The sequence below is a fragment of the Phalacrocorax carbo genome, chromosome 25 (assembly GCF_963921805.1).
Source record: "Phalacrocorax carbo chromosome 25, bPhaCar2.1, whole genome shotgun sequence".
Classification (NCBI taxonomy): Eukaryota; Metazoa; Chordata; class Aves; order Suliformes; family Phalacrocoracidae; genus Phalacrocorax; species Phalacrocorax carbo.
In genome coordinates this window covers 7,398,811-7,426,618 of record NC_087537.1, presented here as the reverse complement: position 1 = coordinate 7,426,618, position 27,808 = coordinate 7,398,811, and the positions used below count along the sequence as shown (strand labels likewise).

The 27,808-nt window shown below is 46.2% G+C and overlaps 2 protein-coding genes across 2 annotated transcripts in view; one reads left to right on the top strand and one right to left on the bottom strand.

Annotated features, from left to right (window-relative positions):
* Positions 1 to 8,467: 8,467 nt before the first annotated feature.
* On the top strand, positions 8,468 to 13,636 carry DAD1 (defender against cell death 1). The gene is made up of 3 exons (XM_064473164.1): positions 8,468 to 8,737; positions 9,676 to 9,824; positions 13,441 to 13,636. The coding sequence occupies exons 1-2, from the start codon at positions 8,521 to 8,523 to the stop codon at positions 9,804 to 9,806; spliced, it is 348 nt and encodes a 115-aa protein (XP_064329234.1). The 5' UTR covers positions 8,468 to 8,520; the 3' UTR covers positions 9,807 to 9,824; positions 13,441 to 13,636.
* Positions 13,637 to 18,017: 4,381 nt separating this feature from the next.
* LOC104047052 (M1-specific T cell receptor alpha chain-like) overlaps positions 18,018 to 27,808 on the bottom strand; it is a 33,520-nt gene continuing 23,729 nt past the window's right edge. Inside the window, exons 2-5 of the mRNA XM_064473705.1 lie at positions 21,266 to 21,529; positions 20,771 to 20,818; positions 19,466 to 19,572; positions 18,018 to 18,985 (exon numbers count right to left, since the gene is read on the bottom strand). Of these exons, the coding sequence (XP_064329775.1) occupies positions 18,980 to 18,985; positions 19,466 to 19,572; positions 20,771 to 20,818; positions 21,266 to 21,529 (425 nt within the window). The 3' untranslated portion in view covers positions 18,018 to 18,979. The remainder of the gene's footprint in view (positions 18,986 to 19,465; positions 19,573 to 20,770; positions 20,819 to 21,265; positions 21,530 to 27,808) is intronic.

Sequence of the window (27,808 nt, the reverse complement as noted above, 5' to 3'; positions counted from 1 at the left end):
TTCTCAAAGGTCTTGTGAAAAACAGAATCAGTTGTGTGTGTGGTTTGGGGTTTTCTTCAGCTGCTAAATCATTGACTCTGTTATGACAAATTAAAAGTATATTAGATAATAAGCCTCAAGCACTCAGGATAAACATTTGTGTTGAAGAAACTTAGCTAACATTGTATTAGGTCAAGATGTTCTTTGTATATGTTAAAACTAAAGGACACTAAACTATATTTAATTAGAAGAACAGACATTCAGAATCCTTGGAGAAGGATGGAGAGACTGATTAAAGGGAAAACTCCCTCCTCAGATGAAGCCAGTATTGTTAACCAAGGACATCCTGGGGCATCACCTTAAGGAGAGCAACTAATCAGGATGTTTTATGTATGGTTCCTCATTTGCATATTAAATTCAAAAGGACCTGTACGTTTAAGATGAAGTAAGAAAGAAACTAGCCAATGACTAGCTGGGGGGCATGAATATTATGTGTTACTAACACATTTAACAGTATAAATACTTACTGTGATTTTGACGCGGTGTGCTTGATTTGTGGAAAACCACCGAGCGCCCAGGGCTGCACAACCCTGAAATAAACACGCAGTGTCTCTCCTGAGTGTGTGATTATTGACCCACTGCACACCAGGTGACGGATCTGCTCTTTTGGAAAATGGTTTCCTGGCAACCCAGATGGGACTGCTGTGAAGCCTTACCTGGATTGTCTTGCCAGCTGCTGGTAGGGAGAAGCTGCTCTTCGGACTCCAAGCATGCACCAACCTGTTGTTTGGAGGACTCCATGAGTAATCTCCCTATCCAGAGCAGGTAAGTGACTCAAAGGTGCCACGCATGATGAAGAGACATTGCATGGGGTAACAGTGGTGTGCTGGTTTTGGCTGGGATAGTTAATTCTCTTCACTGTAGCTGGTATAGTGCTGATGGCACATTGCTGCTTCAGTTGTTAAGTAGCAGCTCAGTGTCGCTAAGTAGCACCTATAGAAGTTGGGGACCTTTCCAGCTTCCCGTGCTCTGCTACATGGGCAAGAGGCCAGGAAGGGTGGGGCCACAGCCAAAGCAGCTGACCCAAACTGGCCAATGGGATATTCCATACCATGTGATGTCATGACCAGTATATTAAGCTGGGGAGGCAGTTGCAGCTCAGGGACTGGTAGGTGCTCATTTCCCCTTCCTCCCACCCTGGGTTTTGCCTCTCTCTTGTTATTTTTCCTTTTCATTGCATTATTATTGTTGTTGTTGTTTTATTTTAATTATCAAGCTGTTCTTGTCTCAACCTGTGAGCTTTCTCACTTTTACTCTTCTACTTCTCTCCCCCACCCCGCCAGTGGGGGAGTGAGAAAGCGGCTGTGTGGGGCTGAGCTGCCGGCTGAGGCTACACCACAACAAATGGGTAAAGGTATTTTGTAAGTGCTGTGCATGTTTGCACAGTGATGACTGGAGTGCATGAAAGCGTGGTTGGTAAGAATGTTGAAAGAATGTAAATTGTTGATATATGATTTGAATGTATTGATGATGATGGAGGACAGAAGGGAATTGTCTTGGTGTTGTTCTGCTTGTAGTATTGGGGAAAATGTTTGAAAATGGAAGATGAAGATGAGGATATGCAATTGTTGGGTTTTATCTCAGTTAATAGAAAGTGCATATAAGGTATACAATAATAGGGAAGAATTGGAAAGGAAGGAAAAACAGAAGGATAAATTGAAGGATAGAATGTAAAATACTGCAATTCTAGCAGCTGCCTTTGCTCAAGCACACACTTCCTCTCTGGGAAAGGGTTTCCCAAGAGGGCAAGGGCATGGAAGGGGGCAAAGACTAGGAGGAAATATTGTCTCTTTGAGGAGAGGTCAGTATGCAGTATGAAAGGAAAAGGGACATTGGAAAAATGAATGCCCAAAGAGACAATTGGACCCATTCCAGAGGCAGACTTACTTACAATTTGTACAGAAGATTCAGATTGATGGAGACTAGGGACTGAGAAATTAGATTCCTCAGACAAACCCCTGGTTTCAGTCAAGCTGGGGAATGAGGCAGTTAAATTCCTAATTGATACAGGGGCAATATATTCTGTACTAAATAGTTGTAAAGTGCCCATAAGAAAATTCTCTATGTCAGTGATTGGTGCCAGAAGAAAATGATAAGTCAGATCCTTTTTTCAACCTTTTCAAGTGTGAAATTGGGAATAAAATACTTACACATGAATTTTTGTATATGCCAGAATGTCCAAATACCTCTGATGGGAAGGGATTTATTGAATAATTTGGGAGCACAAATAACCTTTTATTGGAACAAAATTTGAGTGCTTACTCCACAAAATAATGCCTAGGAACACAAGTATATATGTTACAGGAATTATTAGAGACACAAGGTGCTGGAAATAAAGAGAAACAAATTGAAGCCTCCTCTGAAATTATGAATGAAGTAATCCCTTTTGTCTGGGCAAGCAAAAAGCCTGGAAGAGCTAAATCGGCAGAACTGGCAAGAGTGGAATTGAAACGGGGAGCAAAGCTGGTAAGACAAAAACAATATCCCATAAAAAAGGAGGCCCATGTTGGACTGGAGCAATGGCAAGGTAAGAAGACCGCCACTACTTTGTTACAATATGTAGATGATATCTTGTTGGGAGCAGACACAGTTGAAGAAAACTTTCAGCTTATTAAACTTTCTGGGGTTAGTGGGATACAAGGTGTCACAAAAGAAAGTACAAATTATGCAGCAGCAGTACTGGAAAAGAAAGGACACCGCTGGTTATCCCCGAGCAGGCTGGTACAATACCAAGCAGTACTGCCCCAACAAGAAGATATAGCAATGAAAGTGTCCAGTACCCTGAATCCAGCATCATTATTACCCTCACATGTAAAAGAAAAATTGGCACATGACTGTTTACAAACTATACTCCAGTTGCTCAAACCTGAAGGAAACTCCTTTACAGAATCCCAGCTGAGAGCTGTTTACTGACGGAAGCAGCTTCATAGTGAAGGGAGAACAGAAGGCTGGATACACAATTGTCACTCTAGAACAGGAAATAGAGGCAAAACTGCTGCCAGTAAATACAACTACTCAGAAAGCTGAATTAATTGCTTTAACATGAGCTCTGGAATTATCAGAAGGAAAGCAGGCTAATGTCTATACTGACACAAAATATGCTTTTGGAGTTAAAAATGCTCATGGTGCAATTTGGAAAGAAAGAGGATTGCTATCTTCACAAGGGAATCTTATATAGTGAAGAGATTATTAAATTACTTGAGGAAGTTAGTAAAACTATGGAAATAGCAGTGTTACACTGCAAAGCATGTCAATCTGGGCAAAATGATGTAACTAGAGGAAACAGAAAAGCAGACAAGACTGTGAGGAGAATTGCTCTGTCAACAGCTGTAGCTTGACCTTGACCCCAGAAAAAAACTTTAAAGATCGACAGATCTTTATACAGAAAAAGAATTATTCTGATTATACAGAAAAAGAAAATAAGTTGGCCAAATTATTAAAAGGCATAAAGACTGCTGAAGGATGGTGGGTAACCCCAGCAGGACAATGCATTGAAACTCCACAAATCACAGAATGGCAGGGGTTGGCAGGGCCCTCTGGAGCTCACCCCGTCCCACCCCTGCTGGAGCAGGCACCCCCAGAGCAGGGGCACAGGGCCGCGTCCAGGCGGGGGGTGAATGTCTCCAGGGAAGGGACCCCACAGCCTCTCTGGGCAGCCTGTGCCCCTGCTCTGGCACCTGCACAGCAAAGGAGTTACTTCTCATGTTTAGCTGGAACTTCCCGTGTTCCAACTTGTGCCCATCGCCCCTTGGCCTGTCATTGGGCACCACTGGAAGGAATCCAGTCCCATCCTCTTGACACCCACCCTTTAGGTAATTATAAGCATTGCTAAGATCCCCCTTCAGGCTTTTCTTCTTCAAGCTAAACAAACCCAAGTCTCTCAGCCTTTCCTTGTAAGGGAGATTGTCCAGTCCCCTGATCATCTTGGCAGCTCTCCATGGGACTTGCTTGAGCAGTTCCCTGCCTTTCTTTAACGGGGGAGCCCAAAACTGGACACAGTACTCCAAATGTGGTCTCACCAGGGCAGAGTAGAGGGGGAGGATAACCTCTCTCGACCTGCTGGCCACACTCCTTTTAACGCATGCCAGGATACCATTGGCCTTCTTGGCCACAAGAGCACGTTGCCGGCCCAGGTCAGCTTGTTGTCCACCAGCACCCCCAGGGCCTTCTCAACAGAGCTGCTTTCCAGTAGTTCAGCCCCCAAACTGTACTGGTGCGTGGGGTTGTTCCTCCCCAGATACAGGATATTGTACTTGCTCTTGTTGAATTTCATCAGGTTCCCCTCAGCCCAGCTCTCCAGCCTCTCCAGGTCTCGCTGGATGGCAGCACAGCCTTCTGGTGTATCAGCCGCTCCTCCCAGGTTGCTATCATCAGCGAACTTGCTGAGGTTCCACTCTGTCCCATCGTCCAGGTCACTGATGGATATATTGAACAGGCCTGGACCCAGCACAGACCCCTGGGGAACACCACTAGTTACAGGCCTCAAACCAGACTCTGCCCTGTTGATCATGACCCTCTGAGCTCTGCCGTTCAGCCAGTTCTCTGTCCACTCATCTAACCCACATTGCCTAAGCTTACCTGGCTCCCATAGTAGCATCAAAAGCCCTGCTGGAGTTGAGGTAAACGACATCCACTGCTCTCCTTCATCAACCCAGCCAGTCACACCATCATAGAAGGCTATCAGGTTGGTCAAGCATGATCTCCTCTTGGTGAATCTATGTTGACTACTTCTGATAACCTTTTTGTCCTCTACATGCCTGGAGATGACCTCCAGGACGAACTGCTCCACCACCTTTCCAGGGATGGAGGTGAGGCTGATTGGCCTATAGTTTCCTGGGTCCTTCTTCTTGCCCTTTCTGAAGAATGGAGTGACATTTGCTTTCCTCCCATCCTCGGCCATCTCTCCTGTCCTCCACGACCTTTCAAAGATGATGGAGAGTGGCTTAGCAAGAACATTCTCCACCTCCCTCAGCACTCATGGGTGCATCCCATTGGGGCCCATGGATTTGCAAGGATCCAGCTTGCCTCAGCCATCTCTGACCCAATCCTTCTCAACCAAGGGGAAGCCTTCCTTTCTTCAGACTTTCTCTCTCTCTTCTGGGGGCTGAGATGCCTGAGGGCCAGACTTAGCAGTAAAGACTGAAGCAAAGGTGGCATTCAGTAACTCTGCCTTCTCCGCATCCTGCATCACCAGGTCTCCTAATTCGTTCAGCAGCAGGCCCAAAGTTTCCCCAGTCTTTCTTTTACTGCTGATGTATTTGAGGAAGCCCTTGTTATCCTTGATATCCCTCACCAGATTTAGTTCTAAGTGGGCCTTGCCTTCCCTGTTGCATCTCTGCATACCTATATCCTAATGAAGGAGTTAATGGAGTGAACCTATAAGAATATACATATGGGAACTGAAGCTTTAATTGAAGCAATAGAGATATGCTGTGGGAATCAATGTGGTACAGATTGCTAGAAGTGTTACACAATGATGTGAAATTTGTGTCAAAAATAATACTAAGATCCAAAGAAGACCCCCTCCTGGAGACGTGAAAAGAGGTTTTACACCTGGGGAATACTGGCAAATTGATTTTTCTGAATTACCTAACTGTAATGGATATAGGTATTTGTTGGTAATTGTTGATACTTTTTCAGGATGGTCTGAAGCTTTCCCATGTCACACCAATAAGTGAAAGAGATGGTAAAAATTTTGTTAAAATAAATTATACCAAGATTTGGGGTACCAGAAGGGTCTCTTCAGATAGAGGACCTCACTTCGTGGCAGAGATAGTTCAGGAAGTGTCAAGATTTTTACAAGTTAGGTGGAATTCATGTACACCATGGAGGCTGCAATCTAGTGGAAAAGTAGAAAGGATGAATCAGACGACAAAGAGGCAGATTTGAAAATGATGTCATGAAAACCCAAATGAAATGGAAAGAGTTTTTGCCTCTGGCATTATGAAGAATTAGAGTAACCCCCACGGTCCCAGCAATCCTGAGCACTACCAGAATTGTTGGTGTGCCCCAGGACTGCAGCCACCATCTTCACTGAGGACATGGTGTCACAGAGCTGTCTGGGTTTGGTGAGGTGAAGAGGAAACCCTACAGTTTCTGATGCTTCTCAGCGGATGTGAATATGCAGGGGACTGCCACAAGAGCAGCAGTTGCTAGCATCTGGGGGAAGGAGGGACATGGCTGTGGAACCCATTCACACACAGACCTTTGCTCCTGTTCTGGACGAGAGAGGGGACAGAGGCAAATGATTACTCCCAGAAATGCCACAGAAATGGGCAAGTGACCAAGGAGAAAAGGTCCCAGTCCCCTTATGGGCACTGCAGCAAAACCCTGGGGGAATATGCATGCTCAGGTCCCAATTTCCTCCATGACCAGTGAGACTTCAACACATCAGGATACCAGAAGCTCTGGAAGGAAGACAGGTAATCCCCCAGACTGTGGCCTATCAAAATCATGCTGTTAACCCCATCTCCTAGCGCTCCTAGAAGCTGATGTCAGAAATGTAGAAGGTCTCTTCTACAGGACAAGGCTCCTTCAGGAGGCACTGGAAGCATGATCAGAGAATGGGGCACCTGTAAACATCCCAGCTCAGCTCTACCACTTACAGGCATAGACTTCAAAGGGGAAACAGTTTTCACAAGTTGAAACCAAAGACAGGAATGTGTACGCACCTCCTCTGTCCAACCCCCAGATGGGTGCATTCCCTACCACATACACACATGTTGTTCCTTGGGGGTATTCGTATCCCAAGGACAGATAAGATGACGCTCATGGGGACCAACCACATCAGTTAGAAGGGATAAGGTCTCCAAAGAGTCAGGCTACAAGATTGATGCCATGATGTAGTTCAAATGACTTCACTGGTTTTGGCTGGGATAGAGTTAATTTTTTTTTCCTAGTATCCTTTATAGTGCCGTGTTTTGGATTTAGTATAAGAACAATGCTGATAACGCACCGATGTTTTAGTTGTTGCTGGGTAGTGCTTATGCTAGTCAAGGGTTTTTCAGCCCTGCCAGTGAGAAGCTGTGAGGGGGCACACCCAGGACAGCTGACCCCAACTGGTCAAAGGGATATTCCATACCATATGTCATCATGCTCAGTATATTAACTGGGGAAGATGGCCGGGGAGTAGTGACCGCTGCTCAGGAATTGGCTGGGCATCGGTCAGCAAGTGGTGAGCAACAGCACCGTGCATCACTTACTCTGTATATTATTTTATCATTATCACAGAATCACAGGTTGGAAGGGACCTCAGGGATCATCTAGTCCAACCTTTCTAGGAAGCGCAGATTATTTTAGCTTACTTTTCTGTTCTATTAAACTGTCTTTATCTCAACCCATGAATTTTACTTCCCCTGCCTCGACAGTCTCCTGCCATCCCACTGCGGGGGGCTGCGAGTGAACGGCTCTGCGGCGTTCAGCTGCCTGCCGGGTTAAACCACAGCGGTAACACACAAGCATCGCTCCTGCCAGGGGCGGGGGATGGGCGAATGCCCCACCTTCACTTCAGAGCCTGTTCAGGGGTACCAGCTGTCCACAGCGAGAGCTTCCCTGGCTTGGGAGTGAGAGGAAGGCCGGAGCGATTTAAACAGAAGGAATTCTGATTTCGGTAGAAAAACTTTGCTTCTAGTCTCTTGAATTTCCCCCTCCTCCAAAAAAAAGAAAAAAACAGTACTAAAAGAAGCAGAGCCCTTTGGCTCGCATTCCAGGCTCACCGTCGTGAGAGCTTTCAACCAAATGCAAGGAAGACAACGATTCGCCTTTCCCCGGCTCCGGGCAGGGGCCCCGAAGCCAAGTTCCCACCACCCGCCGGGGAGAAGCCGGGCATTTCCCTGCGGAACCGCCACCGCACGCCCCGGCGCAGCGCGCAGCCCGGCCGCAGAGCGCCGCCCCGCAGCGCCCGCACCGGCCCGGCCGGCCCCGCTCGGGCAGCGCTGCCCGGGCGCAGCCCACGCCGCCCCCACGGGGCACCGCGAAACGCTGCCCGCGGGACGGGCCGGGGGGCGCCGCCCTCCCGCGGCCCCCCGCACCGCCAACAGCGCGCCCCGAAACCAGGGATGGGGGCTCCGCAAGGCTCTGCGGGGCGGGCACTGCCCCCGGGTAGCGAGACCCGGCGCTGCGGCCCCGGCCCCGGCCCCGGCCCCGGCCCCGGCCCCGGCCCCGGCGGGGGGCCGCTGCGGACCCCGGGAGCCGCCGCCCAGCTCCCGCTGGTTCTTGGAACGCGGATTCCATAATGCCTTCAGCGCATGCGCTGGCTCAGAAACCAGCCCCCCCCCTCCTCCCCCGCTACACGTAGCCGTCCGCATGCGTACAGCGGCCGGCGGCACCTCCCAGTTCCGCCCTTTCGCGGGCAAAAGAATTGCGCCTGCGCAGTATTCCCTGACCTGGCGGTGAGTTAAGTGTGCGTCTGCGCGGCCCCGCAATGCCCCGGAAGAGCTTGCTCGGGGCGCTTCCGGCCACCTCATCCCAGCTGGCGGGACGATGTCGGGCGCGGGCTCGGTGGGTTCGGTGGTGCGGCGCTTCCTGGCGGAGTACGGCAGCGGCACGCCGAGCCGTCTCAAGGTGCTGGACGCCTACCTCCTCTACGTGCTGCTCACCGGGGCGCTCCAGTTCGGCTACTGCCTCGGCGTCGGCACCTTCCCCTTCAATTCCTTCCTCAGCGGCTTCATCTCCGCCGTCGGCAGCTTCATCCTCGGCGGTCAGTGCCCGCCCCGGCCCCGCGCGGGGCTCCCCGCAGGCCCCTTCGCACCCGCGCGCTCTCCGTAGCAAAGCTTGAGCCTCCCCCAGCGCCCGCGGGAGCCCCAGCAGCGTCCGGGGCCCCCGGCCACCATAGGGTTGCCTTAGAAATACCCGATAGCGGTACTTGTGGTAACCAGAGGATTCCTCTAGCCGGCCCAGGCATTCCCCCTCAGCCCAAGGGAGTGACCCGCAGCAGCCCTCAAACCGGCCCCAGCAGCCAGGGAGTGCCTTTGGCAACCTCCAGCCCTCCCCCAGAAGCTCCACTTCTGCTCCCAGAAACCTGCAGGCTCCTGACCCGGCCAGCACAGGCACGCCGCGGGATGCTCCACAGCGCTGAGCCTGCAGGGGTCCTGCCCACACACACTGCAGAGTCCGGCTCCTGATCAGCCCCAGGGTGCCCTTGCTTCCCTCTAACAGAGGAACAGCAGGCATCCTTTAGTAACCACCATGTGGTGAAACCCAGACTCTAGTAATGACTGCGTTGGGGTGTTGCTTTCCCATAATACCCCCCAAAATCACCTTAGGTTCATAGAATCATTTAGATTGAAGAAGACCTTTAAGGTCATCTGTGCAGCCTTCCCTGACACACCCAATGGAGAATGTAGAAGTATCCCCCTTTCTATGTGACTCCCATCTTGTTATAAGTCTGTTCCCTTCAGGGCTCACTTGGCCACCCCTGATAGTGTAGGGATGTGGGAGAGCTGATTGCATAGAAGCCTTGTGCAAATTCCCTGCCAGTGTCCTGCTCATCTTATAATAAAGGTGCACTTACCTTTTCTTGTGGTACCCTGGTGGAATAGTGACCCAGGCTGGGATGGGCTGTCCCAGGAAGACTCTGCTTCCCACCATTACTTCCATTCGTGATCCCTAATCTCTCATTCTTTCTCTGTCACGCAGTTTGCCTCCGGATCCAGATCAACCCCCAGAACAAAGGCGAGTTCCAAGGCATTTCACCGGAGCGGGCGTTTGCCGATTTCCTCTTCGCCAACACCATCCTCCATCTTGTCGTCATCAATTTTGTTGGCTGAGCTCTAGAAGAGACTGAGGTACTGATTCATGGAGTCACAAAAAGGGCAACCACAGCTCACACGACTTCAGTAATTTTGTAGAGTTGGGAGAGAACTAGACAGATACTGAATCCAGAAGTCTTAGCTCCCAGCTTCATCTTAGCCAAGAACAGTTAAGCTGCTGTCCTCTAGGTTGATACAAGGTTAGGATTTACAGCTTTCTAGTTTTGTGCATTTTTTTTTTTTTTTTTTTGCTTTAATCATTTAAAAGGCAGTGTAACTAGGAGTGTTACAGAAACCTACCTGCATTTCTGTGTTATCACAGAAATATGCCATTTTCACAGAATCACAGGTTGGAAGGGACCTCAGGGATCATCTAGTCCAACCTTTCTGGGAAGAGCACAGTTTAAACAAGATGGCCCAGCACCATGTCCAGACAACTCTTGAAGGTGTCCAACGTGGCCAAGTCAACCCCTTCCCTGGGGAGATTATTCCAATAGTGACTGTCCTCACTGTGAAAATTTCCCTCTGGTGTCCAATCGGAATCTCCCCAAGAGCAACTTGTGTCCATCCCCCCGTGTCCTCTCCATGGGACTCTGTGTAAAAAGGGAGTCTCCATCTTCTTTGTAGCTGCCCCTTAAGTACTGGTACACGGGGATGAGATCCCCTCTGAGCCTCCTTTTCTCAAGGCTCAACAAACCCAGCTCTCCCAGCCCATCCTCGTATGGCAGCTTCCCAGTCCTCAGATCATCTTGGTGGCCCTTCTCTGGACCCCTTCCAGCCTGTCAACATCCTGTTTGTACAGCGGGGACCAGAACTGCACACAGTGCTCCAGGTGTGGCCTGACAAGCGCTGAGTAGAGCGGGATGATGACTTCTTTCTCTCTGCTGGCGATGCCCTTTTTGATGCAACCCAGCATCCTGTTGGCCTTCTTGGCCGCAGCAGCCACTGTTCACTCCTGTTGAGCTTTCTGTCCACCAGGACCCCCAGGTCCCTTTCCACAGAGCTGCCCTCCATCCAGGTGGATCCCAGTCTGTGCTGCACTCCCGGATTATGTTTTCCCATGTGCAAGACCTTACACTTGACCTTGTTGAACTTCATAAGGTTCTTGCTGGCCCACTCCTCCAGCCTCTCCAGATCTCCCTGCAGAGCAGCTCTCCCTTCTGGAGTGTCTACTTCCCCACTCAACTTGGTGTCATCAGCAAACTTCATCAGGCTACACTGGATGCCGTTATCCAGATCACTTATAAAGATGTTGAATAACATTGGGCCCAATATCGATCCTTGGGGGACTCCACTTGTGACAGGTTGCCAGTTTGAGAAAGAGCTATTTACCACCCCCCTTTGGGTGCGGCCTGTCAGCCAGTTCCCCACCCACTGCACAGACCACTTGTCTAGGCCGTAACACATCAATTTCTCCAGGAGGAGACTGGGGGGGACCGTATCAAAGGCCTTGGAGAAGACCAGGTAGACAGTGTCCAGCCTCCCGCCCCATGTCAACCAGGCAAGTCACTTTGTCATAGAAGGCCACCAGGTTTGTCAAGCACAATCTGCCCTTAGTGAAGCCATGTTGGCTTTTCCCAATCACGTGCTTCAATTGACTTGTGACGGCCCCCAGGAGACTTTGTTCCATAACTTTCCCAGGGATTGAAGTAAGGCTGATGGGCCTATAGTTACCTGGATCCTCCCTCGAGCGATTCTTGTAGATGGGGGTAACATTTGCCTTCCTCCAGTCCTCTGGGACTTCCCCCATTCTCCATGACTTCTCAAAGATTATGGAGAGCGGCCTAGTGATGATGTCAGCCAGCTCTCCCAACACCCTCGGGTGGATGGTGTCAGGGCCCATTGATTTGTGGGGGTCAAGCTCCTCTAGTAGTTCATATACTAACTCTTCCTTCACCGATGGTGGGTTGGTGTTTGGTTCGATGGGCAATTTTGTTCCCAAAGCCTGGGACCCTGCAGTGCTGGTAAAGGCAGAGGTGAAGAAGGTGTTGAGGACCTCTGCTTTTTCTGCATCATTCGTGATTGATTCTCCTTTTCTGTTTAACAGTGGGCCTATGTTTTCCTTCTTTTTCTGCTTGTGGTTGACATGTCTGAAGAACCCTTTCTTGTTATTTTTTATGTCTACAGCCAGTTTCAATTCACATTGGGCTTTTGCTTTTCTGACTGCATCTCTGCACTCGCTGGCTATGCCCTGTAGTTCTCGGTGGACAATCCTCCGCTTCTCCATCTCTGGAATGCTTCCCTTTTGGATTTGAGTAGACCCAGGAGGTCATGGTTGAGCCATGGGGGCCTCTTGCTCCACTTACTTCCCTTTCCTTTGTAGGGGATAAATTGGCTTTGTGCTTCCAATAGACAGTTCTTGAAGAACTCCCAGCTCTCACCAGCTCCTTTGTATTCCATGGAAGCTTCCCATTGAATCCCTCCCAAATGAGCCCTGAGTGAACTGAAGTTTGCTCTTCTAAAATCCAGAACCCTTGTCTTAGAGGTGACCTTCAGCACACTCAGCAGGATCCCGAGCTCCACAATATTGTGGTCACTGCAGCCAAGGCTATCACCAACCAAGATATTACAAAGCTGGCTTTCATGGTTTGTGAATAGCAAGTCCAGCAGCGCCTCATTCCTGTTGGCACATCTAACATTTGTATCAGGAAACAGTCCTCTGTGCATTCCAGGAACTTGGTGGATGACACGCCAGCTGCCATATTGTTCTTCCAGCAGATGCCTGGGTAGTTGAAGTCGCCCATCAGGACCAGATTCTGTTGGCCAGAAGCTTGCTTTAGTGCCCCAAATATCGCTTCGCCGGCTTTGTCATCGTGGTTAGGAGGTCACTATCAGATGCCCACTGTGAGGTCCTGCTTGGAGACGACCCCTTTGACTTTAACCCAGAGACATTCGATAGAGCAGTCGCAGTCACCATAGTTGACTTCGATGCATTCAAGGTGTTCCTTGCTGTAGAGTGCAACTCCTCCACCTCTTCTACCTTGCCTGTCTTTACGAAAGAGCTTGTAACCATCCATTGCGATCCCCCAGTCATTTGAGGTGTCCCACCATGTTTCAGTTATTCCTATGAAGTCGTACCCTTCTGAGTGGGCACGGAGCGCCAGTTCCTCCTGTTTGTTACCTAGACTGCGTGCATTTGTATACGTACACTTGAGGTGATTACTCTTCTGTTTCACCTCTTGGGAGACAGCTAAGGAACCTTTGTCACCGCACTGCTTGGCCTGACTTACTCCCCTGTTGGATGCGCTGGTGTGAGCGTTTTCGCCGCGGATCCCACCTCCCAAGTCCTCCAGTTTAAAGCCCGCCTCACCAAGTTAGCCATCCTACTGCTGAAGATTCCCTTACCCCTTTTAGACAGATGGATTCCATCCCTCCCTAGCATGTTGCCATCATTGAAGAACAATTTTGCTAGAGGGGCTTTAGGAACTGGAACTCCTGGGCTGTTTGGAGGCCATGGTATGGCTGGTGTCCAAGCGTCAAGTTCCTCAGCAGATGAGAAGAGGGAGTTTGGGACAGGGAGAGTTTGGTGCTGGGAAGTGGAGGACATGCCCTGCTGTTACTGTTGCAAGGGCTCACAAGATCATTGGAGCTTGTGGGGTATTTCCTCTTCCTTTGCAGAAACAACACTCATGTTGCCTTTCTCTCTTTCCAGGTTTCGAATTGCTCTAGAGCTCTGATGCCAAAGCCCGGCATTGGAAAGTGCTGTTCCCCAGCAGACCTACTTCCTTGGTGGAGGAAGGGAATGCAGGGCTCAAGATTTTTCCCTGCAGACTGTCCTATGAAGGGGTCTGCTGCCTTACTACAGTTACTGTAATCCTTGCGTCAATAAAACCCTTTATAATACTGCAGTCTTTTCCCTATTGGTGACAAATACAGAGGTTCTTCTGACTCTGAGGGAGTCCCTTTCAGGCATGACTCCCTGTTTTTATGCCTATCCCTCCCTTTCTACCCAGCAGGCTTTTTTTCTGTGCCCCAATTTTGGAGAGAAGCAGGAAACAAGTTGCCATGGAAACTCAGTTTCAACTCCTTGTTTCCTGCCTCTTTATGTTATGGAGAATGTATTATCAATGTGCCCCCAGGCTTCAAAGCTGTGGAAAATTGGGTTAGGCTGTGGTTAGCGGTCATGAACAGAGGGAAGCAGAGGGTGTCTTCCAGTACACCCCCTGGTGTACCCATCTTCCCACAGGCCCATCTCTCAAAGGCATGTGGGGCACAGCTGGATGTCCCAGCTGGACTTACAGGCTCACTAAGGCCTGGTAGTGATACAGCCACCCTACCACAGTGTTAGCTTTTCTTCAGTCTGATGTGCTGATAAACCTGAGGATGTTGGAAGGGGCCACCCAGCTGTGTCAGTGCCTCAGACAGAGTTGCACTTTAGCTGTTCCGGGTCCATGGAGAAGCCCATCCCTCAGGCTTAACCTCATTGAAAATCCTTTTCCCTCTAAAGCATTGGGAAATGCTTAAACTCAGTGGCTTTGGCACTTGGCGGTTGTCTCCTCAAGCCCAAGCTAGCTCCTGCCTTGAGGTCAGATGATGCTTTGTCCTAGTGGAAAATTAGAGCCCTGTGGTGCTCAGGATGAGATATTAACCCCAGCTAGCCCCTCCACACCTTTGGCTGCAGAATTTACATGGGTTACCTTCATGCATGAGGTTCCACCCTTATACAGATCCTGCTTCACACTCTTCCGGTTTGCTCTGCAGCTGAAACACCAGATAGATAAAATGTGTGTTGGCACTATGTGACAAATGTTTGCCTGCTGGCATCCAGGAGATAAAAAAGAGTCTGATAGCTTCAACCTCTCAGCCCTGGATTATGGTTCCTGTCTACCACCTTTGTCCTTTTAGCATTTCTAGCTGTGCTGTAGCCATTAAACCCATGAAGTGTGAAACCTGGAGCTTCTAAGTCTCTTGGCTAACATAGGGCCTGAAGAGTGAGGTATGAGGGAGCAGGGTCTTTACTGTCTCAAAGGATGCTGCCTGTCTCTGGTAGGAACAGAGAATTCGTGCCAGCTCTGATACCACCACCTTCCTCCAGCCCCAGGGATTAGGCTGCATTTGTTTACAATGGTACCAGCTTTTTACTGCTGGGGAACAGGCAGGGGACTCGACGGCATGTAGGGATTGTAAATGACCCACCGAGCTCTTCTTTCCCATAGGCCCGTGGCAGACACAGCCAGCATGTTCACAGGAGGAGGAACAGTGAGGCCCTTTGCCACTGCAGCTGCCGCTGTTTGCAAGCTGCGAGTGCCTCCCCGTGGGTCTGTGTGACTCGGTCTCCCCACAGTTTGACTTCAGAGAGAGCTCCAGGATGGGACCCTCCTGTGGCCACTTGTGAGAACTGCACGGGACCGTGTGGAAAAGTAAAAATCACGGGGTTTCTTGGGGTTTCTTTGTTTTCCTGAATTTTACCAGCTTGCAATGCCTCTAGTTGCTGTAAACTCAGCACTAGAATTCAGGTCCTGTTAGAGCTACTCTGACATCTGAATAGGCTTCAAAAAGTCTCTGAACATCTTCAGGCTCTGCTCCTTATAAAGACCATGCTCAGGTCCCTGTTAAGACTGTAGATGAGGGCAAGAAGAAAGGCTGTTTTGTGTCCAGGGCCATGTTTTTAATGAGATGACAGATGTCGGGCAGGGTGTTTTCTCCAATAAAATCCCTAGAAAAGATGCAAATTCATCTCCTGCCCATAGGTAGGTACTAGCGGGCAGGAGCTGACACAGGGGAGAGGGTGCTAGAGGTGGACCATGCCAACAGCTCCTTCCCTGCCAATGTGAGAAGACTCTCTGGCCTGCCCCATCTTCCTCCCTTCCGTTCTGGGTCAGGAGAATTGAAAGGTTTTTTCTGCACAGATTCACTGCATGTATAACAGGGTGCAGAGGCCTATCAGCAAATTCAGAAATTGTACACACTTCTAAGATCTCTCCCTGCCACCCACCACACTCTATATTTAAATACTAATATTTAAATATTAAATATTAAAATAATAAAATATTAAAATATTAAAATAATAAAATAATAAATGATAAATTAATATAATAAATAATAAAATAACAAAATATTAAAAACTAATATTAAATACTCTGTATTTTCTTCCCTCCTTTCTCCTGCCTATGCTATACATAGCTCATTCTTTCCTGCTATACCCAAAACAACTCCCCACACACACGCAAGAGCAGGCTGTGGTAAGGGGGCAGGAAGGGAGGATGCCTTAACCTCTTTCGACTTTGGCCTGTGGTCTAACGTCTGCTGTTCTTTTCCACATGCTTCTCCTCCTCCCTGCCACGTGCCGCCCAGCCCTGCTCCCCCCACCCCCTGTTTTGCGCTCCACTTTCCAGAGGAAGCGGTTTCTGCGGTGGGTTGTAGAGGAGCATCAAAAGGTGACCCAGATCTCGATTGTGGCGTCATGGAACTGGTGGTGTGTCCTCTTCCTGCCCCACCTGGGCCATGAGACCCCTTCCACATCCTGTCCTACTGTGTTATTTCCTGCCTTTGCTTTGCAGCGTGGTTTTTCTCTCTCGAAATAAACAAGAAAGTGCAAGGGGGGGGGGGGGGGGGGGCGGGGGGGGGGCACACTGGTAGGAGTTTGAAAGCCTAATAGCAGAAAGTGTCTTTGAACTAGACCTACAAATTCAGTGTTTTGCAGCTCACATGCTAAGAGTCACTTTAGTCAAACCATTTAACTTTATCTGTATACTCATCTCCTCACTCAGCAAATCTTATCACTGGGGTCCTTTAACCTGGAAAAGACTGAGATGTGGAAACAGGGAACATGCTGTCCTCCCTCCTTGACCATACAGCTAGGAGTGGGTTTGCAGTGCAACACAAAAAATTTAAGATGGATTTTAATTTTTAAAAGTGATACCAAAGGTAAACGAGTGTGGAAACTTTTCTTCCGAGTCCCTGAAGGTTTCTGGAATTAGGTTAATCAGTTGGAAATCTGTGAAATGCAATGACTTGGTTTGTAATTCAAATATGGTTTAGACAGCTTCATTGAACTGTTTCCCTGTGATGTGACAGACCTCATAATCAGCAAAATGTAAGCTTCAAGAGCTGCCTAGAATCTAGCATTTAAAGAGTGTGGACTTTCTACAGCTGGAGAGAAATGAGAGTGACTGGTGTGGCAAGGGAAGAGACAAGAGAATGAGTCTATGAACATCTGTACTATTAAATAATATGGGTGACAGACCCAGAAAGTTTGAAGTTGTTTCTTGGCGGGAGGGGTCAGTAACTCTCTGTCACCCTGTGACAGGCCACCTGCTAAATGGTCAAGTAGCAGCACCATGGCAGGAGACCAGGGAGACGTCGTTGTGTTTCTGCTCAGCACTGTGGAGTCAGATCCTGTGGCAGGGATGCTGGCATGGTCTTCACTTGGGGACCCTGTCCCACATGAAGCACCAGGGCTTTTGGCTAAAAGCATCTGAAGCAGAGCCTTTCCAAAATCAGAGTTCTTTGCAATGGATGTGAATCCAGCAGGGTGAGAGATATCCCTTAAGGGAAAATCGCCCCCACTAGTCTTGCAAGGCTTTCCCTGCCACTCAGTTTGGGAGCTGGTGTGAGGTACAAGCAAGGTTCAAGCTTGCAGGGAGGGTGTGTTTCCTTCAGAGCATCTTTCTCATTCCTCACTCCGGAGGAATCTCTGGTGCTTCAGAAGAAGATGGAGAAACCGATGACACAAAAGAAGAAAATTTCCTTTCTGGTCTTGCCAGTGACAGACCGAACCTGGAGACACAGGCTGGTTGTTGGTTGGTGTCACTAGTGCAAAGCAGGTACCATCTCCAGTGACGCTTGGGAGTGAGGGCCATTTAGAGGCAGGATGCTCAAAGGTCCTGCATTCCGTATAGCAGTAGACATCTGCATTCAAGGACCCAGGCTGCTTACTGGTCCTCTCACAGTGGGCAAGCCATATTTTACTGTTGTCTTCACATAGCACAGAGTCTGCTCTTGGAGAAGTGCTCTTCTCCGCTTCCCTCCCTACAACCAGCCACCCTGTTCTCACCCAGACACAGCAAGGATGTCCTGGAAAGGGACTTTGTAGCTATTCCCGCTACCCAGCGTGGGTCCAGCCAGTTATCGCAAACAGCGGCTGGTGGCCAAGCCAGGCTGAAGAGGAGAGTCCGGACACCCCTTCCCTACTTCACCCCAAAGGCGAGGCTCATTCCTACAGTTCATCTGAAGGGTACAGCAAGTTCCTTGAACTACAGGTACAAAAGACAAACAAGTTTCTTACTTTTGGTAAGAATTGTTTAATAGCAGCCACAGGCCTAAAGAAATGCCAAGACATCAGAGCGGTTGCCAGCACAATTCAAGAATTAGCAGCATGCGACTTTCACATGCATGCACTGTCTCCAAGGAGTGTGCACATGGACAGGTAAATATTTCAGTTTAGTTTTATGCAATGATATAAAAAGAAATTGGGAAATCTGAGGTGTTTAGAACTAAAAAAGAACAAAAGCAGTTTGTATTTCTACTAAACACAAAGCCAAATTCTAAGCTGGTTTAAATTCAGAAAAACTTAAGGCCAGATAGACTTAAAAAAAATACTAAAAAGCGTTCTTTTGTTCTGTGAAAATGAAGTGAGAATTTCACTGAATTAAGGACTTCTGGGAGACCTAGCAGCATACCTTTTAGGGAGAAACTAAAAGATACCTTGCTCTTGTCTAGGAAAAGATAGCAGGACATGGTGCACAGCACCCTGAATAAGTCTCCCTCTGCTCTTTAGAGTGTTTTATTTGTTACTGAAATGGTGTCTGTGGGGAGGCACTTTAAGATGTGCATACCTGAAAGCTACCAAAGTATGAAAAATTCACATTCAAGTGATATTTAGCATGCAGTTTTCAACAAACAACACTGCCCCAAGCAGAACTTGTGTGTCATTTTAATACAAGTAATAGTGATGTTTGGCAATTTATAGTTATAGCAAACTACGCGTCATTCAATAAGAGGCATTGTCATGCTAAATAAATCAGGCTTGTGGGGGAGCAGAATGCTGGAAATTTTAAGCTTATTTTTTAATAGCTTTATAACAATGCAAAATAAGCAATTCAGACTATGATGTCTGGCGTGATATACAGAAACAGCAAGTGATATGCCTTGCAACAGGAGTGCGTGTTCCCTCCTGCACACAATGCTCTGGTAAAGATTCCTCAGCAGATTTTTTTTTGGTACTTCAGGGCTGCACCATCTGGTTACTTTCATTCCTGTAACAAAAATAAAGGTATGTTAAATCATTATTTGGGATACAGTCGCAGCCACACAATTGTAGACCTGAAGTGTCTAGGCAATAGAAAGAGGAGAAGGACACTGGCCCAAAACTAATATATTAGGTCTGAGGTCTTCAGTCAATAACCATCAAACTTTCCCAGCTGGAAATTGGTCAGGGGATGAATCTGATGGATTAATGTAGACAAGGGAAGGGATGGAGGTTGAAATAGAAGAGAGATGTCTAGAAAGAAGAAAGAAGTTAATTTTGCATGTGGATAAGGAAAGGTAAATAGACTTGAGGAGTGGGTGAAAACAATGATATGGCCAAAGGAGTGGAGGGGTTTTACTGTTGGTAGGCAAAAGGTGTACGGATAGGCTGCATAAACAGCTATTACAGAGAGAAGGAACATTCACAGCTACTGAGCTGATCCAGATGTTTTCTGCCAGAGGCATTACCACCCTCCATGCATACTCACTTTTTTTTTCCACATAATCATCGTCATCAGCACATTAAAAATTATTCCTTTCATTAAAATTATTTTCAGGCCCAGCTGTGATAAAGACATCATGTTCAGGTTTTCATCTGTAAAAGTAACAGAGAATGACAGTCACAAGAGCACCGAGATATCCTCGCTTCCAGACAGACTTAAAAGCACTTAGTAATGAAGCTGTTCCACTTTGTGTGATTGAGTCAGCTGGTAGGCTAGCTAACGAGCCAGTGAGCAGGACTGTCTCACTGAGAGACTTTCATTTCTTCCAGTTGGTGTTTCATGGGCCAGGTTTTCATGCAATAACCACTTAATTATCCAATGTGCAAGTCTGCCAACCATCTAACTGTGTTTAAATACAGTGTATTATGAACCCAGGGTGCTGGAGGCATCCCGCCTTCCTCTCCCTAAAATTTTTTAAGATGGGCAGGGGGCAAAACAAGTTTAATTTTATTTGATGTACATGACATCTGTTTGGATTTTCTATTAACCTTAAGTTACCAAGCCATTTTCATTTGAAAATACATTGATCTATATCGGGGAAGCAAGGAGCTGTCATCAAAAAGTCATTTCATGCTTATCTTTGAGAACCTCTCTCTGAAATGACTGATCAAATCAGACAAGTTTGCTGATGAGTATTTTTCTGAAGTGGTGTTTTGGAAATATTTGGCTAACTGGTTTCTTTTCAGCAAGGCTGCGTGTTTGCAAAAGTACAGCTATTCTGCAACCAGGCCACATGCAGATGCAGGCTCAGCGCCTTTGAACAAGCAGTGGCAGCAATTGCGTGGGCTCCAGCACCGGCCAGCATACTCCCACAGCCATGAGCTGAAGCAAAGCCTGCTCACATGCACCATATCTTTAGTGCAGCCCTGCTTCTGAGCTCACAATGCAGGAACCACCTGCTTATTTTTTGGTTCGTTAGGTGTTTGTGCACCCAAAAATAAAAACAACTCTTTTGAAGTCTGAAATGCAGGCAGACAGCGAGCAAGGCTGACTCATATCAGTACCTTAAATCATTATGTCATGGGGAGTTGTTGTTTGGCTAGTTCTAGCAAGAGCACGTAGGTGCTGGCTACACTGCTCACATAAAATTACCAGCTCAGGTCTGAAAGACTACATTAACCCAAGGACTTCCAGCCTTGACATTTAAAGCCTGTGGGGCCCTTTTGGAAATTTGCAGCCTGAGTTTTTTTCTCCAACAGGAATTCTGCAAACAGGGAACATTAGCAAAAACTTGGGAAGACGTTTCCTTTAATCAGGCCGAGTTTTATGCCTAAAGTGGTGTGTACATACCTGTCCTGAAGTGTAGAGACAACCCTGTAACACAGACAGTGCTGGCACCTGCAGATAGTAATAATAAATTTAATTAATAACAGAAATGTACTTCTTCAGAAGTTCATAAAGATATCTCTACTTAGAAGGGCTGGATTAGAGTTTCTGGCCAGTAAAGCCTCCCATAAACATTCATTTCTGCTTGTTTTGGGGCAAGCATAAAATATGATCTAATTAAACTTTAGTGTGCCATCAGACAAAGGAATTTCAAGCTTTGTATCCCCCACAGTGTGATGCTAAGATCTCTCTGCTGTGACTGTGCCAGTCTTAACATTGTTTCCACCAAGGAGGAAGGCAAATGAAAACAGAGGCAACAAGGCAACATTCCTCTGGAGTGTGGGAGCATAATTCAGCATTGTTTGCTGGGCTGGGAGGTGAGAACAAGTCCTGCTCATACTAATAGCACAGAGACCAGAGTACCTCTAGCCCTGTACACACACCCAACAATGCCATTACCACTTTCAGGCTCCTCGCCCTCCAGTTCTCCAAAGCCCTCGTGATTTGCACCGCACTGCATTTCATCTTTCTTGGCCCAGTAGGTTGACAGGTAACTCGCTTCCTCTTTTTCCTCAGATGTTGCCATCCCCACAACAGCACTTGTGTACTTATCAGCCCAGTTAAGACTAAGCTTGTCAGGGATGTAATCTGTGATAAGGCACATTTCCAAATCCTCATCATCTTTAGAGGTCAGCCTGTAGACTGAAGGAGATGGAGTAACATCTGAAAATGGAGAAGAGAATAGACATTAAATGAGAGTACACAGTCCTCTGTTCCATAGTTCCTTCAATCTTAACATACAGACACTTAGGTATGGAGGTTTTTCCATGTTCCATTGCCTTATCATAGGGATCTAGTGCTAGGACATCTTTAGAGAACCAAGGCATCCACAATAGACAATGCAGGAGCTACATGAGACTTATCTTGACTTATGTTGACTTCTCTTGTATAGGAGACACAGAGAGTGTCCCTAGGATGTCAGGATCCCTAGAGCATCTCAAATGATATTGTTGTGGGCATCCACACCCTAGATGTCCATATCTAACCTAGTCATTCCTCTCTGTTACAACTCATTCAACTCCACTCTGCAGCCTGGGCTTCCTTTTGGAGTGTGGCCTGGATGCATTCAGAAATGTGTATAACAGGCAGAGAGAGCACTCCCTTCTGGCTTCACAGCTAGGGGATGTAACGTGTCTGGAGAGGACTGAGTAGCCCAGGGGCATTCCGTCTTTTCTGCAAATATGTAGTCAAATCCACCACTGACATTCAAAATCCCAGTTCCTCCACCTGTCCTGAGGGATGGTGGATAAACTACCAAGTCTTAAGGGTGTCCACATTTACCACCAGTCTAGCTAATTTTGTTCCTATAGGAGAAAGCTAGGAAAGTTGCTACAAGCTAGGAGCACATGGTTGCATTTAGGGAAAGAATGATGAAACAAACAGATGTTTCATTATGTTCCACCACCTGACAGTGCAGTGCAAGATTTTTTTTACTAAATTTTACCCTGCAGGAAAGGGGTTTGGGGAACCAAAGGCTGCAGATATAAGACACCTGGGGTTTATTTCTGTTTTCGTGCTTCAAATTCTGCTAACATGTCGGTTAGACTAGGATTTTCCACACATATCAAAACACTACCTGTGGTTAAAATCTTTTTTTCACATTTAGCTTTGTAAACTTGTACTCTAAGCATATATTTCATCTTGTCCAGCTCTTGAAGTCTGATTCTTTGAGACGGTGCTTTCCTAAGTCTTTGGTCATGCGTAATGGTAAAATATTGTGGGCATTACAGTACTCTAATGATGCACAAATGAAATATCATTAAAGATACACTGTAGCCAAGATGCAAATTTGGGGCTCTCAGCAGCCCTTTGGCTGCATTTTCCATTGGACTTCACAACCACAGGTTTGAACAAGAGCTTCAGTTCACATTTATACACTGACAAAGTGTTATAAGGTAGGGTTGAGAGTTTAGACTATTTGCTTTGTCCCTGTTCCCACACCTCACTGATAAATAGTGTAGAAATACTAAAGAAGCTTAGCTTGCAAACAAAGAAGTTTTAATTTCTTCCCATGAGGGAAATTTGGACTAAATCTTGGCTTTTACAAACTCTCTCAAAATCTTATGCAAGTGCAGACCCTAGTTCTATCACTGAGATAAATCCTTTTCATCGGTTCAATTGCCACTTGTCAGCACCTTAGAGAAATAGACATACTTCTTTATTAGTATGATCTCAGAGAAAACTTCATCCACAAAGCCTAATGATTCATTCTCTGGCCCTTCTCCTGAATTGTGGTTCATCTGTCCCAGATTTCCCCTGGCTTTTAAAACCCTGATGAGACTATCTGTTTCCCAACTATGCAGAATACAGTCTGATGTATGTTCTGACTCCCTCAACCCCTCCCCCCACCTCCCATACTCCCAGTTATTGTTTTGGAAATAGATTTCAGTGATCTTTTGTTTGGGAGAGGAAAACAGAAGCAGATAAAAAGCTTGAAGGTAGATTCCTGTATAAAATACAGATGAACCAGGATACATCATTGTCATGGAGTACACAGATACGAAAGAGAAGGGGAGAATTGATCAAGCTGTTCTGCTGCTCTCTCATAATGAGTACTATGCTTTCTGGAGAGCTACATATCTCCCTCTCTCCAAATGAGGGTGGTTTTCTCCCTTTCAATTTTGCAATGTTTTTATCTTGAGCAGATGAAAAAATAAGGTCTGTATTTTGCAGGCAGCTACAGCAGCACCTGTTTTGCAAAATACTCATTTCTTATTTTTGCTCAGAGTGGCTGCTGGCTTTGTTCTGGTACTAGAGTCTTTTTCCAATAAGTTCCTTTGCATATTTGCACACTGTTATGAAAGTTTGCAGGTGGCAGTCTTGCTAAATATCAGCTATTGTAACCACAGAACTGTGACCTATGTTTCCTGTTATTCTGTCTCAATGAGTTGGTGGATGTGTTGGAGATGCCGTATTGATATTTATGACCTGTATTTGCAGGAAGGGTTGAGAAGTAAATCATGAAACTTTGAGCTGTCCGCCTTGCCTAATTTCATCTTTACTGAAGGATATCTTCCAGGTAGAAGAACAGGAGCTGTCGAAATGCTATTCTATACCAGTTAGAGAAAGCTAACTCCAGAGGTGATTGCAGAAAAAGAGCAATAGAAGCCTGTTCCAACATCAGCCTGAGGCCCATGCCTTCTTTTCCAAACAAACTGCAGTAGAAACCCTGAACTGGTTTAACACACAGCTTGTATTATACAGACCTTTATCTCATTCTCCATTCCTTCCAAAGCAAACTCTCTGAATCTCTGGTCAGACTGGAATTGGTGTGATAGAGGTCTTTGATCCTCTTACCATTCCTCAGCCTGAGACATGACATTCCACAGCTGGAGTCCACCTAGAGCAATCGCCCAACTCAGAGGAAATATATGGCCCCTCGCACACTCATACAGGCTAAACTTGACCCTAGAGGAGCAACTCCAGTGACTTAACAAGCACTCTAGTGATGTTTGCTGGCTGTCCTCCAATGAAGGTTGCAAAAGGTCAGCCAGCCCTGCACGGATGCCAGGTTGTCTACAGCAAGACTAGATGTCCACTTTTAATACCTGAACCCTTCTCTAAACTTCCAGTGCACATGTGCACAGGTACTTAGATAAAAGAAGCCAGGTCCTAGCCCAGCATCAGCCAAGTCATCCAGAGTACAAAGACGCTGTGCAGAGATTCAGTATTTGCAAATGTGAATATGCTGCTTCACATAGAGGGTTCAGGTGTAGTTCTGGTCTCCATCCCCAAAATTGTTTTGTCATTGCCTCTGTAATTACACTTGGAGAAGTCACACCATTCAAGATCTTTGTCACAAACCTTTAAAGAGGAAGATTTCTAGCTGAACCAAAACCGAAGCTGAACTAACAGAGGAAGATACCTAGTATGTGAGGAGAAATCAAGCGTTCAATGGACTAAATAGTCCTCTAATACCAAAACAGGGTAAATCCTGGGCTTATAGCATGTGGTCACATTACGGAAAAGTTGAGAGGCTATTTTCTTAAATTTCATATTGGGAAGAAATACCCTATTTGTGTTCATGTATAGATTTCTTCATGCATCACCTAAACTATGGGAGAGATTTACTATGATGTCCTCTGCTGCTCCTTTCAACAATGTTAAGGAAAGATTTTTGGGAGTCAGAAGGAGCAATTCTGCTTATCTAATCCATTCTTTAAAGCTCACAGGTGAATGAGATGGCTTAACCCATCCGGGTAACAATGGCCTAGAACCAAAAAGAGTTGAAGTACCTGCTCATGGACCTCCCAAGAACTTCTGTCATTTTCACAAAATACTTTTGCGTACTCTTTTGTCCAAAATCAGAGTGGGTTTTAATTGCCAGAATATAAAGTTTTCAACTTTATATGCCAGATATTTAGTTTCTAGAAAAAGATTTATAGAATCATAGAATGGTTTGTGTTGAAAGAAACCTTTAAAGGTCGTCTAGTCAACCCTCAATTCAAATAATTTCAACTAAGAAAAGAAACTTTCTGAATTAGAGATTAACTATTTATGTAGCACCAGCCAAAAAAATCACATTTTTTTTAATGAGTAAGAAAAAAAACATTCAAAAGAATCAACCTAAAACCCCTTTCTAAAAACACGTGGAAGATCATTTTTATGTTGATATTAAAAAGTCAGAAGAACTTTTGATTTTATGCTTGTGGAATTGCCTCAGATGTAGATACCCTTCTTAATCAGTCTATTTAATGGGTACATTTAATTAGATAATTTATTTGGGATTACAGCCTTATGCCATTTCCACAAATAACTCTCCTAGCTCCAGTATCCCATGCACCCCAGTTTGAATCATTGCAAATACCATAATCTAAGTCACCTGAGAAATTTCTTCACAATGCAGTGTGACACCAAGACTTAAACATGAGCCCAGAGGTACCTCTGAATTTTTAACCCCTCAATCTAAGGAAAAACACTATTACAGTCTGACAGGACTCAGAAGTTAATGTTAACAATATGCCAGCATCATTAACCTAGGACATTGATGATGGTGTCTCATTTCCCACTGATCCCAGTCTCCCTGCTCCATCTTCACAAGCACCCTGTTGAGAAATGATCCTAGGTTCATTTTCTTTCTGCCTTCCCTCCTCCCTCCACTCTTCATCTAGGGTTTACGTTTGTTCTCCATAAAGGTTGACCTATTCAGAAACACTGACCAGTGAACACTGCTCCCACCTTCATACCTTCATAGCCTGTCCTTCTCCAAATCTTACTCATCTGCGTTGACTTTTAATCTAGTCCCTCTTCCAAACACAAACTTACTGCGTCTTTCCGTTTCCCACTCAACAAGAAGCCTTTGCAATAAATTCCTGCCTAATAGCTGCATATTCGTATGGCTCCTCATCCAAAATATGTGAGAAAGCTGTCTACCAGAGGACGACATAACAGAATATTTGAAATTTCATTTCATCTTCTCAGGTTTCTAATGCATTTTAAAATATAACTGAGGAAAGGAAAGAGTTACCATGCATCACAACAAGTTGGTTCCCCTTCCAAATACTATCTTTCTAGTTCCTGGCTGCTCATCGCACTGTAACATCAGGTTTTGCAAATATGGAAGGGGACTTTACTTTTGGATTTTAAACCCCAAAAATCATGGTATATTCTCTTAGGACAAGAGTTAGAAAATCCAATCTCTAAGCCATTAGTCAGAATAACCTCTAGATATTATTTTAAAGATGCAAAAATCAAGTCTAAATACTTAATAGCGAGAAACTCTGTGAAAATGCTAAACTTTTTATGTAGCATTCAGCCATGTGTGAACTGCTTGTAGTGCTCTGTGTGTGACCGCACCATGCCGTGACTATTAAACCTGTGTGAATGTTACCATCTTCTCTAACTGTTCTTTCCTGAAATGGCTCACTGCCACACCATAGCCAAACACTCCTCGGATTCCAAGTCAGCATCTCTATTCCAACTTGTTTTTGTCAAGCAAAGCCAAAAAGAATTTGGAACATGCTTTCATGGAAGTCCTTGGTCCATCTACCCAATGAACAAATGATTTACTAATCCTGGTGTTAATATGGAACTGAAAGCTCAAACTTACTTGGGCTAACAAGAAGTTGGGTCCCCATTCCAAATGAGATTTTCGCATATACCTGATTGGCACACAGGTGTCAGCCTCCACAAAAAGGTAGACCAGTTTTCCCAATGCATACTGACAACCGGTCAACAGACATTCCAGAGCAGGGAATAATTTAAGGGAGCAATGGTGAAACACATTGATTTAAGTTACCATCAAAGTACCAAAGAAATCTACTAGAAAGTTATCAGGATCAGAAACAGGGAGATGAATTTAAAAAAAAAAAAAAGTAAATCATTCACTGATTACAATTGTGTATTACACCTTTCAGGGCAATACTAAGAACAATCTGTGTTTTTCCATGTGTAACATCACATAAAATGCCTGCTTGCTGTTTTCTCCTGAATGTTTCACCATTTACTACCCACCTGACTTGATCACCAGCAAGGTTCCTTTTCCTAATGTCAGCTTGTATCCTCTCCACCTCCATAACTCACACAGCCCAGGAAACCTTTGCAAGTACCCCGTTGACCTTGGTTACAGTTATCTCCTTACAGGTTTCAGTGGCACATTGTGACCCTGTCTAGATCTTGGAGCTTCACAGGCAGTTGCAAAGACAATCTGTGCCTTCTAACTCTATTACTTCAGGATTCACATACTCCCGCTCACTTAGACATGCAGTAACAGGAGTAAAGGATTAAGTATGGCCTCGTAGCTGTGACAGCTCAGTAAATCTGGATTCAAGTCCCAGTCATGAACAGAACCCACTTGCACTATTTGTGGATAAGTATATGAGACAAACCAACTAAAAGGCAGTCCAATTCCCATGCCAACACTAATATTAAAAATGTTATAAGTATACTGTTCCTTGGTGGGGTTTTGCTACAAGCAAAGACCAGCTAAAATCACAGTAAGTT

Bases quoted from the DNA above. Each gene is read 5' to 3' on its own strand.
- DAD1 (XM_064473164.1), top strand. From the start codon at position 8,521: ATGTCGGGCGCGGGCTCGGTGGGTTCGGTGGTGCGGCGCTTCCTGGCG. The intron at 8,738-9,675 runs GTCAGTGCCCGC...TCTGTCACGCAG, and splicing joins CGGCAGCTTCATCCTCGGCG to TTTGCCTCCGGATCCAGATC.